The 13,774-nt window shown below is 45.1% G+C and overlaps 1 protein-coding gene across 1 annotated transcript in view; it reads right to left on the bottom strand.

The window, feature by feature from the left end:
- agbl4 (AGBL carboxypeptidase 4) overlaps window positions 1–13,774 on the bottom strand; it is a 306,591-nt gene that overhangs the window by 109,802 nt on the left and 183,015 nt on the right. Inside the window, exon 4 of the mRNA XM_056276567.1 lies at window positions 6,689–6,783. Coding sequence (XP_056132542.1) covers window positions 6,689–6,783 — 95 coding nt within the window. The remainder of the gene's footprint in view (window positions 1–6,688; window positions 6,784–13,774) is intronic.

Below are 13,774 nucleotides of genomic sequence, written 5' to 3'. Positions count from 1 at the left end.
CATCATAGGTAAGTCTTACGACTGGCTTTACTAACCTCTTCGGCCTACCTACTGGTTGTCTTTGGGGACTAGCTTCCTCATCTATGCTGCTAGCTTGGCCCTCATCTATGTCAGACTCTGACTCTTGAGCTAACTCTTCTTCAGCCTCATTCTCCCTCTCTTCCTCTTCTTCACTTTGGTCTTCGTCATTGTTGTCATCATTTGGGTCTTCGTCATTATTCTCTTCAGTTCTAGCACCAGGAGGTTCCTCTTCCTCCTGAGGGATAACTGCTTGTTCCCGTGCAGCTCTACGCTTGTTCAGGACATCTTTCGGGTAAGTGCTGTAGGGTCTTGGTATCGGTCTCTCGTACTCAGACTCTGTAGATGAGTCGGTCAAGCCCTCTTCCCTATCCTCTTCTTCTGTACTGACTGTTTGAGACTGTTTGGTTTGTTGCTTCTTTCTTGTGTCGGCTCTTGTCTTTGGCTTTGGTGGTGGTCTGTGGTCGCTCTCTTCTCTTTGCATTCTGACTTGCTGCCCGATAGGTAAGAGATGATCTCGGTGCAATGTTCTGATTCCTCCATTTCCATCCTCCTGCTTCACTCTGTAGACAGGTAAGTTTGGCATCTGACTCACAATCACATGAGGAATCTCTTTCCGTCGGCTTTGGAGTTTGTGCTTGCCTTTGAGTCCGAGATTCTTCACCAACACTCTGTCACTGGGTTCCAGGGTTTGTGATCCCACCCTGCTGTCATAGGCTATCTTGTTCCTCTGGTGTGTTTTGTCGGCTGTGGCAGAGGCCAGTTGGTATGCCTTCTGCAGATCTTCTTTGAGTCTAGCCACATAGCGTGAGTGGTGACCAACATCATAGCCATCGGGAGACGTCCCGAAACACACATCCACGGCCAGCCTTGCCTCTCTCCCGTATAGTAAGTAGTAGGGCGAGTAGCCGGTTGCATCAGACCTACTGGCATTGCAGGCATGCACAACGTGGGGCACTTGCTCACTCCACCGCCTCCTCTTCTCTGGATTCAGTGTGCCTAGCATGGACAGCAGGGTACGGTTGAACCGCTCTGGTTGTGGATCTCCTTGTGGGTGGTAGGGAGAGGTCCTGGACTTTCGTATCCCCATCACTTTCAGCATTTCTCTGATTGTCTGGCTTTCGAAGTCTCGGCCTTGGTCTGAATGGATCCTTGCTGGCAAACCATAGTTTACGAAGAACTTCTCGTTGAGAACTTTTGCGACTGTGAGTGCCTTCTGGTTCTTTGTTGGGTAGGCTTGTGCATAGCGGGTAAAGTGATCAGTGACCACTAGCACGTTGCCAATACCCTTGCAGTCTGGCTCCACGGAGAGCAAGTCTATACATACTAAGTCCATTGGCCCATTGCTCCGGATCTGTTGGAGCGGCGAAGCTCTCTGACAGGGACTCTTCCATGAGACACACTTCCCGCAGTTTTTGACATACTGCTCTGTCTCTCCTGCCATTCCCGGCCAGTAGAATCTTGCCTTCAGCAGGTCAGTTGTTCTCTCGATGTCTAGATGTCCCATATCATCGTGTAAGGACTTTAGCACGACACCTCTGAACCGGTTATTTTCTTGCCCGGTGCGGGATTCGATACGGGGTGTACTGCACCACAAGGCAACATCACTAACCGCTCGGCTAAAGAGTCAGACCCGTTAGCTAGGGACTAACGTGTCTTATTAGTAGTTTACAGTCGTCACCCTCCCCGGCTCCGAAGAGACTTCTGAGGATCTGCTCACTTCCGGATCCCACCGCTGCCACCAATGTAACCGGTTATTTTCTTGCCCGGTGCGGGATTCGATACGGGGTGTACTGCCCCACAAGGCGACATCACTAACCGCTCGGCTAAAGGGTCAGACCCGTTAGCTAGTGACTAACGTGTCTTATTAGTAGATATATTAGTAGATTAGTATATATTTTTTTTTCTAAACCGTCAATGGTGTTGTGACTGCTCAACTTATGAGGAGCGGAATATCAACACGGATACAGGAAAAAAGATTCTAATGCATTGCAGTACAGGCTGTTTCGTGCGTCTCGCACTCATCAGCTGCTAATGTGTTTCAACAAAGAATCATACAGTTACGTTGCCCAGCGTCACCCCCCTAATTTCGGTTGGACAGCGACCAATCAGATGGGGAAACATTCAAACTATAACAACCAATGGGGTAGGTACTTATGATGCACAGCAACCAATGGAGGGGTAGAAAACATTACAACCAATGGGACTGGGGTTTGCATTGAAAAGCATTTAGGGGCCAGGGCACTGTTGAAATGGCATACATTAAAAATATAACAAGGTAATTTATGTGACTTATATATTGGGGTGGTGTTGGGGCACAGTTGGAAGGACAGGCAGTTAGAATATTAAAAAATACATTTAAAAAAACTCTAATAAATGTCATATGTGTATCATCTAATCGGGGGGTAATAAAGACTTTTTACTTATAGTTACAAAGGAGATATTTTTTTTCGGTGTCTACAACTGGTGGCCAGCTCATTTCTATTATTCAAGGTGGACATATCAGGTCTGCAAATAATACCAGAAAAGTATTTTATTATTTGCAGACCTGATATGTCCACCTTGAATAATATATATATATATATATATACACTACCGTTCAAAAGTTTGGGATCACCCAAACAATTTTGTGTTTTCCATGAAAAGTCACACTTATTCACCACCATATGGTGTGAAATGAATAGAAAATAGAGTCAAGACATTGACAAGGTTAGAAATAATGATTTGTATTTGAAATAAGATTTTTTTTACATCAAACTTTGCTTTCGTCAAAGAATCCTCCATTTGCAGCAATTACAGCATTGCAGACCTTTGGCATTCTAGCTGTTAATTTGTTGAGGTAATCTGGAGAAATTTCACCCCACGCTTCCAGAAGCAGCTCCCACAAGTTGGATTGGTTGGATGGGCACTTCTTGCGTACCATACGGTCAAGCTGCTCGCACAACAGCTCAATGGGGTTCAGATCTGGTGACTGCGCTGGCCACTCCATTACCGATAGAATACCAGCTGCCTGCTTCTGCTCTAAATAGTTCTTGCACAATTTGGAGGTGTGTTTAGGGTCATTGTCCTGTTGTAGGATGAAATTGGCTCCAATCAAGCGCTGTCCACTGGGTATGGCATGGCGTTGCAAAATGGAGTGATAGCCTTCCTTATTCAGAATCCCTTTTACCCTGTACAAATCTCCCACCTTACCAGCACCAAAGCAACCCCAGACCATCACATTACCTCCACCATGCTTAACAGATGGCGTCAGGCATTCTTCCAGCATCTTTTCATTTGTTCTGCGTCTCACAAACGTTCTTCTTTGTGATCCAAACACCTCAAACTTGGATTCATCCGTCCACAACACTTTTTTCCAGTCTTCCTCTGTCCAATGTCTGTGTTCTTTTGCCCATCTTAATCTTTTTCTTTTATTGGTCAGTCTCAGATATGGCTTTTTCTTTGCCACTCTGCCCTGAAGCCCAGAATCCCGCAGCCGCCTCTTCACTGTAGATGTTGACACTGGTGTTTTGCGGGTACTATTTAATGAAGATGCCAGTTGGGGACCTGTGAGGCGTCTGTTTCTCAAACTAGAGACTCTAATGTACTTATCTTCTTGCTCAGTTGTGCAACGCGGCCTCCCACTTCTTTTTCTACTCTGGTTAGAGCCTGTTTGTGCTGTCCTCTGAAGGGAGTAGTACACACCGGTGTAGGAAATCTTCAATTTCTTAGCAATTTCTTGCATGGAATAGCCTTCATTTCTAAGAACAAGAATAGACTGTCGAGTTTCAGATGAAAGTTCTCTTTTTCTGGCCATTTTGAGCGTTTAATTGACCCCACAAATGTGATGCTCCAGAAACTCAATCTGCTCAAAGGAAGGTCAGTTTTGTAGCTTCTGTAACGAGCTAAACTGTTTTCAGATGTGTGAACATGATTGCACAAGGGTTTTCTAATCATCAATTAGCCTTCTGAGCCAATGAGCAAACACATTGTACCATTAGAACACTGGAGTGATAGTTGCTTGAAATGGGCCTCTATACACCTATGTAGATATTGCACCAAAAACCAGACATTTGCAGCTAGAATAGTCATTTACCACATTAGCAATGTATAGAGTGTATTTCTTTAAAGTTAAGACTAGTTTAAAGTTATCTTCATTGAAAAGTACAGTGCTTTTCCTTCAAAAATATGGACATTTCAATGTGATCCCAAACTTTTGAACGGTAGTGTATATATATATATATATACACTCACCGGCCACTTTATTAGGCACACATGTCCAACTGCTCGTTAACGCAAATTTCTAATCAGCCAATCACATGGTAGCAACTCAATGCATTTAGGCATGTAGACATGGTCAAGACGATCTGCTGCAGTTCAAACCGAGCATCAGAATGGGGAAGAAAGGTGATTTAAGTGACTTTGAACGTGGCATGGTTGTTGGTGCCGGACGGGCTGGTCTGAGTATTTCAGAAACTGCTGATCTACTGGGATTTTCACGCACAACCATCTCTAGGGTTTACAGAGAATGGTCCGAAAAAGAGAAAATATCCAATGAGCGGCAGTTCTGTGGGCGAAAATGCCTTGTTGATGCCAGAGGTCAGAGGAGAATGGCCAGACTGGTTCGAGCTGATAGAAAGGCAACAGTAACTCAAATAACCACTCATTACAACCGAGGTATGCAGAAGAGCATCTCTGAACGCACAACACGTCGAACCTTGAGGCAGATGGGCTACAGCAGCAGAAGACCACACCGGGTGCCACTCCTGTCAGCTAAGAACAGGAAACTGAGGCTACAATTCGCACAGGCTCACCAAAATTGGACAATAGAAGATTGGAAAAACGTTGCCTGGTCCGATAAGTCTCGATTTCTGCTGCGACATTCGGATGGTAGGGTCAGAATTTGGCGTCAACAACATGAAAGCATGGATCCATGCTGCCTTGTATCAATGGTTCAGGCTGGTGGTGGTGGTGTAATGGTGTGGGGGATATTTTCTTGGCACACTTTGGGCCCCTTGGTACCAATTGAGCATCGTGTCAACGCCACAGCCTACCTGAGTATTGTTGCTGACCATGTCCATCCCTTTATGACCACAGTGTTCCCATCTTCTGATGGCTACTTCCAGCAGGATAACGCACCATGTCATAAAGCTCGAATCATCGCAGACTGGTTTCTTGAACGTGACAATGAGTTCACTGTACTCAAATGGCCTCCACAGTCACCGGATCTCAATCCAATAGAGCACCTTTGGGATATGGTGGACTGGGAGATTCGCATCATGGATGTGCAGCCGACAAATCTGCAGCAACTGCGTGATGCTATCATGTCAATATGGACCAAACTTTCTGAGGAATGTTTCCAGTACCTTGTTGAATCTATGCCACGAAGGATTAAGGCAGTTCTGAAGGCAAAAGCGGGTCCAACCTGGTACTAGCAAGGTGTACCTAATAAAGTGGCCAGTGAGTGTATATGTGTGTGTGTGTGTGTGTGTGTGTGTGTGTGTATATATGTGTGTGTGTGTGTGTGTGTGTGTGTGTGTGTGTGTGTATACACGATATCTACAAAAAAAGTATTGATACAAATTTTTGCCATAGCGGCCTGTAAAATAATTTAGCAACTTTCACAATGAAATTACATTCTTTTCAGGAACAAGTATCCACTAGAAAACCATCACTCTGGTGAACCATCAGTCAACTTCAAACCAGGATAAAAGGACCAAGGAATGGCTCTGGAACTGCATGGAGAGCCACATCTACACCAGCAGACTAGCCGAGAAATTCTGATGGGCAAAGTTGGCAGCAACACCATACGGGGTCTAAACCATGATTCAGTTAGCTGAGCTGCATGGCATTGCATTGTGCCACATTCTAGACAGCAGTTCATCTCTCTTGTCTGACATGTTCTGCCTGCTGTCTCTTCCCATTACCCCACGACTGGCGTGCTAGGGCTACGGTCGGCGTGAGTGCTAGGGCCGGCAGACGAAGACAGCTCAGGGTGGCAGATGCCTGGTGTTCCTGAGGTTGCCCTCCATTGGCTGATGACAGATGTCAGGGCTCCTGTTGGATGGCCACACTTCATCACGCCACCCTGTTCTCCCTCCTCGCCTTGCTAGTTCCACCAGTCTGCCTGGCAGATGCTGTGCCCTACCCCACTGCTCCGGCCCCATTTCCCCCTCCGCCACACCTAAACTTGCAAGCAAGCGTGCATGCACCTGACTGACACAGGTTCACTCTTCCTCTCTCTACCTTTCTCCTACTCTCTCTCACACAGGTACACACACACAAACACACACACAAGAGTCCTCTGCATCCCTCAGTCAGCTGTTATTACCTCAGACAGACATCAAGCCAGCAACCAACAGATCAGATGCTAATGGGCACAGACGCATCCACTCTGGAAATTTAAAATATCGGTCTTTATTGTGTGTGTGTATGTGTCTGTGTGTGTGTCTGTGTGTGTACACATGAGTCTGGGCATGTGTGCATGTCTGTTGTTCGGCAAACCAGCAAACTTTTCACTCAAAGTTGGAACAAAGCATCCAAGACATTTAATACTAGTACAACAGACCACCCAAACGGAATTCATATTTCACAGAAGAAACAGCAAAACCATCCATTGTGTATTGTGGATGGTAAAAATATGATACTATTATGGCTGTTGATGAGGATGTTGTTGTTTTCATAAACCTACCATTTAGGTCTGCTGGTAGACTTGACCACAGGAGACATGCCATCTCTGTACAGGCTCTTGGTCTTGGAGAAATTGACCACGTTGAAAATCACCCTCTGAAAGACAAACATTACCGTAAGAGTCTAACAGGTAGAATTGAAGCTAATGTTGAGTTTGAAAAACCATCTTAAGAGAGTGGTGAAACCGACTTCAGCGGAGAAGTAGCAACATAAAACGGGACATCAAATGATCACTGCTTTCCTATGTTAGAGGAATGTTTGATATTTTTTTTCTTCAAGATATATAAACCATATAACAGTGAGAGAAAGTGGGAAATAGGGGCGAGATGCAACCACCAACCCTTGCACCACTGGCAGCAAATGATGACACGTTATCAGCACAATGACCAGATAAGGCAGCTTTAATGTCCCTCAGATGACCCAATGCAGCAGTACAAAGGCCCAGATAAAAGGCTGCGACTCCGGTGGGGAACCCCAGCCCCACTAATCCAGGAGGACGTCATGCTCGTCCCCAGAGGGATGTTGCCTGGCCCAAACCAATGATGAGCCTGTCTCGGAAGCAGAGAGGACAACCATGGTGGCTGCCAGCTTTCAGTTTCTCTTCTGGCCCCCTCGATGCAGCATTCCCTGGCTGAAATACTGTGGAAGTGCCCTGCTTTCCTCATCTCCAGGATTCATGATTAGTATTAGAAGGAGTGAGAAAATACATGGAGAGGAAAACACACACACACACACACACACACACACACACACACACACACACACACACACACACACACACACACATATATATATATATATATATATATATATATATATATATGTAGTGAAATGAATAGTGGTGGTACTGCAGTGCGGTAAATGAATCCTATTGATGGAGCATATCAAATTACAAACTAAGTCCAGGTGGTGGAAGTTAACTGGGTGCTACTGAAATCCTATTACAGACTCCCCACCCTCCCCTCCCCTCCTCTCTCAGTGCCCCCCCTCCGTTTCTCCTCCCCCTCCCCCTCATCCCTCTCTCCCTCCCTTTCTCCCGCCTAGCATCACAGGAGTGGGGATTGCGGATTGTGGCAGGCTGATTCAGACTTAGGTAAAATGACATCTAACTGATGTTGAGACTGGCAGCGGGCTCCTGTAGAGGGGAGATAAGACCATTGCTGCTGGCATTTCAATTACACTTTACTGCCCTGCACATCTGTTGCAAGAGCTACTTTTCAGCCTTTTCCCCTCAAGCAAATACAGCCTTATTCTCTGCACTGGCTCAGTCTGGCTGCACAGCCGCTTTCTTCATTCTTTATCCATAACAAATTCAGATTGTCTTCCTCCATAGGTTGGCCATGCCTACTGTTTGTAATCTATTTGTTAGGCCTGTTTAACTCCGAGGGGGCTAAGACTGGATGGTTGGCAGATGACAGAGATGCAGGCATGGGGGAATCGAAGGGGGGGGGGAGAAAGACAGGTAGAGAGACAGATATATGTGAGAGGAGTGAGAGGTCGGTGGGAGATGAAGGCACTGTAGGTAGGGCAGGAATACAGACAAGCTGCTACTGGCTGGATGAACGGGTGGAGCGAGGGCAGACAGGTGGGCATGTAGGTAAGCAAAGGAGGACGGCACCAAGCATGTAGAAGTCTCCCCCTGTGGCTCTCTCTAATTTCACTGGAGCTTAGTGATTAAAAGAGAATCCTTTCTAGCTGTTACTGAATTCTGAAACAAAAAGAAATAATACTCACAAACAAGACAACAGAGTGGAACAGAGAGCACACATAAGCTCAAGCCTTAGAAGACTTACTAACAAGCACAAGTGCTCTGTGGGTGTAACAGAACAGGATGAGTAGCACCATTTCCATTGTACAAAAGATAGCCGTGCTGTTCATTAGGTGTCTCCCTGCTTCCTGCAGTGGCTCAGAGTCTCTACAAGCGACTGGCTTTTTATGTGGTGTGCCTTCCAGAGGTAACTGGATTGTTCACTAGGACATCTGTAACCATGTGTAGCTCTTCCCATTCTAACCACACTACATTACTCACAAAGACACACACCCAAACAAAATCAGGACCATTTGTCCTCACCTGCATTTATGTTTTAGGGGGGGGGGCTGTTGTGTGTCTGTGTGTGTCTGTGTGTGCGCACACGCACATGCGATAGCTATACAAAAAATTCCTAATATCACCTACAATAGAGCCTGACAGATTTATAATGGTGTTAAAAAATAACAATGAATGGTGTACAAAACAGCCAGTTTATTTTTAATTCCTGCAGTATTTCACTTTTCCTTCACAGGAGGTGGCAGTGCTTCACTGATTTGTGAAAGCAATCATCTGAAAAAGCATGTTTTCTCCCTCAATTTGAGTCCCCCTCTTGTTTGCTTGCCCAGGGCAACGTGGCTCTTTCACAACAGAATTGTGTATATGGCAACAATTAAAAACCATACTCATTTCTGAGCAATATTGCTAAAGGCCACAAACTCACAGTTATTTCCTTTTCTGTGTTTGCTTAGCAAGTGGCGAAGTGGCTTGCATGATAACTGAGGTGGCTTAGCTCAAGCTTCTTCGGCCCATAGGATGCACTTTTACACATAACTGGCACTGTGAGTGGCCTCCTCAACGCCCCGCTCTAAGTCCCACTGCAAAGTCCTCTGCATATTGTGAAAGATTTGATGGGATATGTTGTTTTTCTTTTTCAAAGCATGGTATTACTGATGCAGTTTCACTCAAAAGGAGACACAGAAAAGTCAAAATTGTTAGTGAGAAAGCTGCAAAACTGATTATGAGGGTATTGCTGAGCATACCCTGGATTATGGAAAAATCAGAAATACTGACTGCGTGCAGTAATGTCCCCTAAGGCAGTGTATGTTACACACACACACACACACACACACACACACACACACACACACACACACACACACACACACACACACACACACACACACACACACACACACACACACACACACACACAAACACATACAGAATCTAGCAACCATCTGTGGGCCCAATTCTCTAGATCGTTAAAACGTATATACACTCAGGACCAATTTGTGTGTGTGTGTGTGTGTGTGTGAGAGAGAGAGAGAGAGAGAGAGAGAGAGAGAGAGAGAGAGAGAGAGAGAGAGAGCGAGGGAGAGGGTGTGTGCTTTTCTGCAGGTGCATGTGTGTGTTCATGTGTGTGCTGAGCACTGCCCTGGAAGATTTAATTAGGATGGGAGCAGTTAGAAGAGATTAACATCCATGCTGTCTGAGCTGTCATGTCGACAGAGCGTGTCAAAGCCCTCCACAGCCGTCACCACAGCCCAACAGCAGACTGGAACAGGTGTCTCTATGGTATCCCAACACACACACACACACACACACACACACACACACACACACACACACACACACACACACACACACTTCATGTAGTCAAACACATATAGACATATTTACAGCAAACACGAAAACAAAGGGCACAGATGACAATAAAAATCCCCACTAACTGTATCCACATTTCTGAAGAGCTCTGCCTTTTTCATGCCAATTCCTCTTTAATTGCCAGAGGGGTTGCCAAGAGGAAGAACTGTAAACAAAACAGTTGCATTCTCAATGAAATAGTCTTGAAGGCAGCTTGGCCAACTGTGCTGCTGGCCCTCCTTTGGTCTGCATCATCCTGCATGGAGGTAACCTCAGAGGAACCTCTATAAACTGTTCATCTGATAGAGTAGCCTATCTTAAATCAAACCTCAAACCGAGTCCCTGGTGTTTCGAATTGCAGAATGCTGAGTGATTACAATGCCGTGAATGAAAAAAAAAATCTATGGTAAAAATACTTTTGAATTATTTCGACTTTGTCTCCGTTTACCTTTCCATTGACTCACCAACTTTCCATCCCAGAGTCAGTGCTAAAATAGCCCCACCAGCAGCTCCTCCAGATTGGATGGCACTTGGCGATAAATGTTGTCTTTTGATCTCTATCGATCCAGCAAGTGGCCAGATAGCCTCGCTTCCAGGAAGAAACCAGGAGGATAAATTATTAAAGGAGTCATTTTAAATAGGAGAGAGTGAGACCTCTGCACAGAGAATGCGTAGCTTGTCCTTCTGGATCTCAAATAGCTCCCTTCCCCTCCTCCACCATCCAGACACTGCTACACACACACTCATCTTCCAGTTAGGAGGGTATCCCTTTGTGCAGCATCACACAACCAAAAGAATAGGCAAGGTAAAAGATAATGTCACCGTGTTTTTATCCATGCTCAACAATCCAGGTAGGAAAATCAAAGAAGCTTGAATCAGGACACATCATCTGGACACAACATTTATTGACAGAAACGTTTTATCACCCATCTAAGTGACCTCTTCAGTCTCAACTGACTGCAGGTATCCCACCCTTATAAACAATACAGTGGCATAACGACCGAAAGCAATGATCGGTTTCATATGTAAATGGGATGGCCATTAAACATGGCCATATGAACTATTCACAGAGGATTTGGGAATGTTTGCAATCACAGCATTGTAAAATGGTGACGTATGTACTCTTCGCCCCCCCCCCCCTTGAGCTAATGTGTCAGGACTCTGCAGTCTACACCCATCTTCAGGCCAGTGGCCACTCTTTCAAGGATGAGGAGGAGCACATCCTTGATAGGGAGGAACGCTGGTTTGAACGGGGAGTCAAAGAGGGTATCTATGTACAGAGGGACTGACCATCCCTGAACCGAGGAGGGGCCCAAGAGTACATCTGTCACCATCTTACAATGCTGTGACTGCAAACATTCCCAAATCCTCTGTGAGTAGTACACATGGCCATTGAAACTCATTAATGGTCACGCCCATATGTGCATATGAAACCAATCGTTGGTTTCGGTCGTTATGCCACTGTATTGTTTATAAGGGTGGGGATACCTGCAGTCAGTTGAGACTGAAGAGGACACTTAGTTGAGTGATGAAACGTTTCTGTCAATAAACGTTGTGTCCACATGAACTGATTCAACTTTCTTTGATAATGTTACTGTAATTTTAAGACATGATGCTATGAACTTATGTTGAGTGACTAGTGTGGCTACTACCCATCCACTGGCAGGGAATACGAAGGCGTCTTGTATGAGGGATCAAACCTATCGGTGGCCAATATCCAGGCCATCTACCAACTGTGCTATAGGCCGCAATCATCCGGAATAATTCATTTGATTGAAATTGTCGACATCAAGTTGTTGTTTTTTTGCTTAAAATGGACCTGTGGTTTTGATTTAACAGCCAGCATGAAAGCTGATGAGTACGTAAATGGTTTTACGCACTGGCCTACATATCTCTCATCACTAGCTGGAAATGTAAAGCCCCACCGAGTTTGTGGTGAGGCTGACTGCGCCGCATTTCAATTTTGCAACCTACCTGCACCCATCCATCAGGGAGGTGTGCTTCAGAGAACATCTGATTGTGGTTGGATGGGCTCAGACCATAATGGAGGAGTATTTCAGTGACCCCCCCCCAAAAAAAAACAAAAAAACAAAAAACATTTTTTGAGCTGGATACAGGGAACAATGACAAACCAAATGGGAAATGAAAAGAGAAAAGGTTCCTAACGATCTATATTTATTGTGTTTATAGTCTGTGTTTGTAGGCTATTACAGTGCACCGTGTCCCTTAAACTGATGAAACAACAGAGAAAGTGACTGTTTAAGACAGGTGCATTCTTTCTGTTTGTTTGTGTGTGTTTTTTTTCATTTTTTGTCAAATGTTTAGCAAAACAGTCTTTTTTTCCTCTTAGTTGCTAAGCAGCCGTTGTGAGACATGATATCAGAAGCTCACAGGTATATCAAATTCTTTTCAACTGGGGTATGAAACAGTCATACCAACTAATTCACAGCCCTGATTTTTTTGGACAGGGTTGAATTACCTGTTTTGATGATAATAATCTACAAATTGCGCATGCACTAAGGTCACAAGCTGGCTTAGTGGATACAGAGGTTCAATTGTGCAGGTTCAAGACCCTTATGGCAAGCAGTCGTCCAAGTGAAGAGCTCAAGAGGGATAATGAGTCCAGGGTCAGAGCTCTGCAGCTGAACCTGCTCCCTGACTTCTTAAAGCAGAACATTCACTCTTGACAATCGGTGGCAATAAATCATTATAACAAACTCACGGTGTAATATATTTGTGGCAACTAGCCATGCATTCCCTGTCTAACAGTTTCAAAGTGAAAAAAACAATACGAATGATGATCAGGTAATGAAGGCAGGACAAACCTTAAGAATAAGGTACAATTACTCATCAGTGGAGTCTGGTTAGCTGAGGCACATTGTCTATGTGGAGGTTTCCCCCACAGTACAGCGGAGCAGAGCTGTCTATAGCCATCACAGGCAGACAGGCTGATCGCTGCTGGCAGCTCTGCCTGCTCCTCTCCCACTACCTTTGATCAGCCTGATCACTGCCACAGAGCTAGCCAGCTACCCACCGTACCGAGGCCTACCTGACACAGCCTGCAGCACACACACACACACACACACACACACGCACACACACACACACACACACACACACACACACACACACACACACACGCACACACACACACACACACACACACACACACACACACACACACACTGAGCATATCCACAGACATGAGTGCACACTCAATAATGTTATGACATATACACAGTGTTTTAAAGACGTGCTTCCAGACAAGACAAACACACATGTGTAGACCTAAAACTAGTGTAAACAAAAACCATAATGTAAGATAAAAACATGTTCACTCATGCATATGATCTCAATTGTATGCATACACTGGTGCAAGTCCACACACACACACACACACACACACACACACACACACACACACACACGCACTTGCAAATCTATGCTTGTGGGGCCCCCTTATTGACTACATTCATTTCCTAGCCCTTAACCCTCATCTTAACCACGCAAACTACATGCCTAACCCTAACCCTTAACCTAACCCTTAACCTAACCTTAATTCTAACCTTAACCCTAAAACCAAGTCCTAACCATAAAATAGACCCTTTTACTTGTGGGGCCCCATAAAATGGCCCCACAAGGTAGGTGGTTTCTGGTTTTTCTATCCTAATGGGGACCAAATGTCCCCATTAG

This window comes from Lampris incognitus, chromosome 3, assembly GCF_029633865.1.
Source record: "Lampris incognitus isolate fLamInc1 chromosome 3, fLamInc1.hap2, whole genome shotgun sequence".
Lineage (NCBI taxonomy): Eukaryota > Metazoa > Chordata > Actinopteri > Lampriformes > Lampridae > Lampris > Lampris incognitus.
Note: the sequence above shows the minus strand (reverse complement) of the source record. Positions and strands in the feature narration are given on the sequence as shown.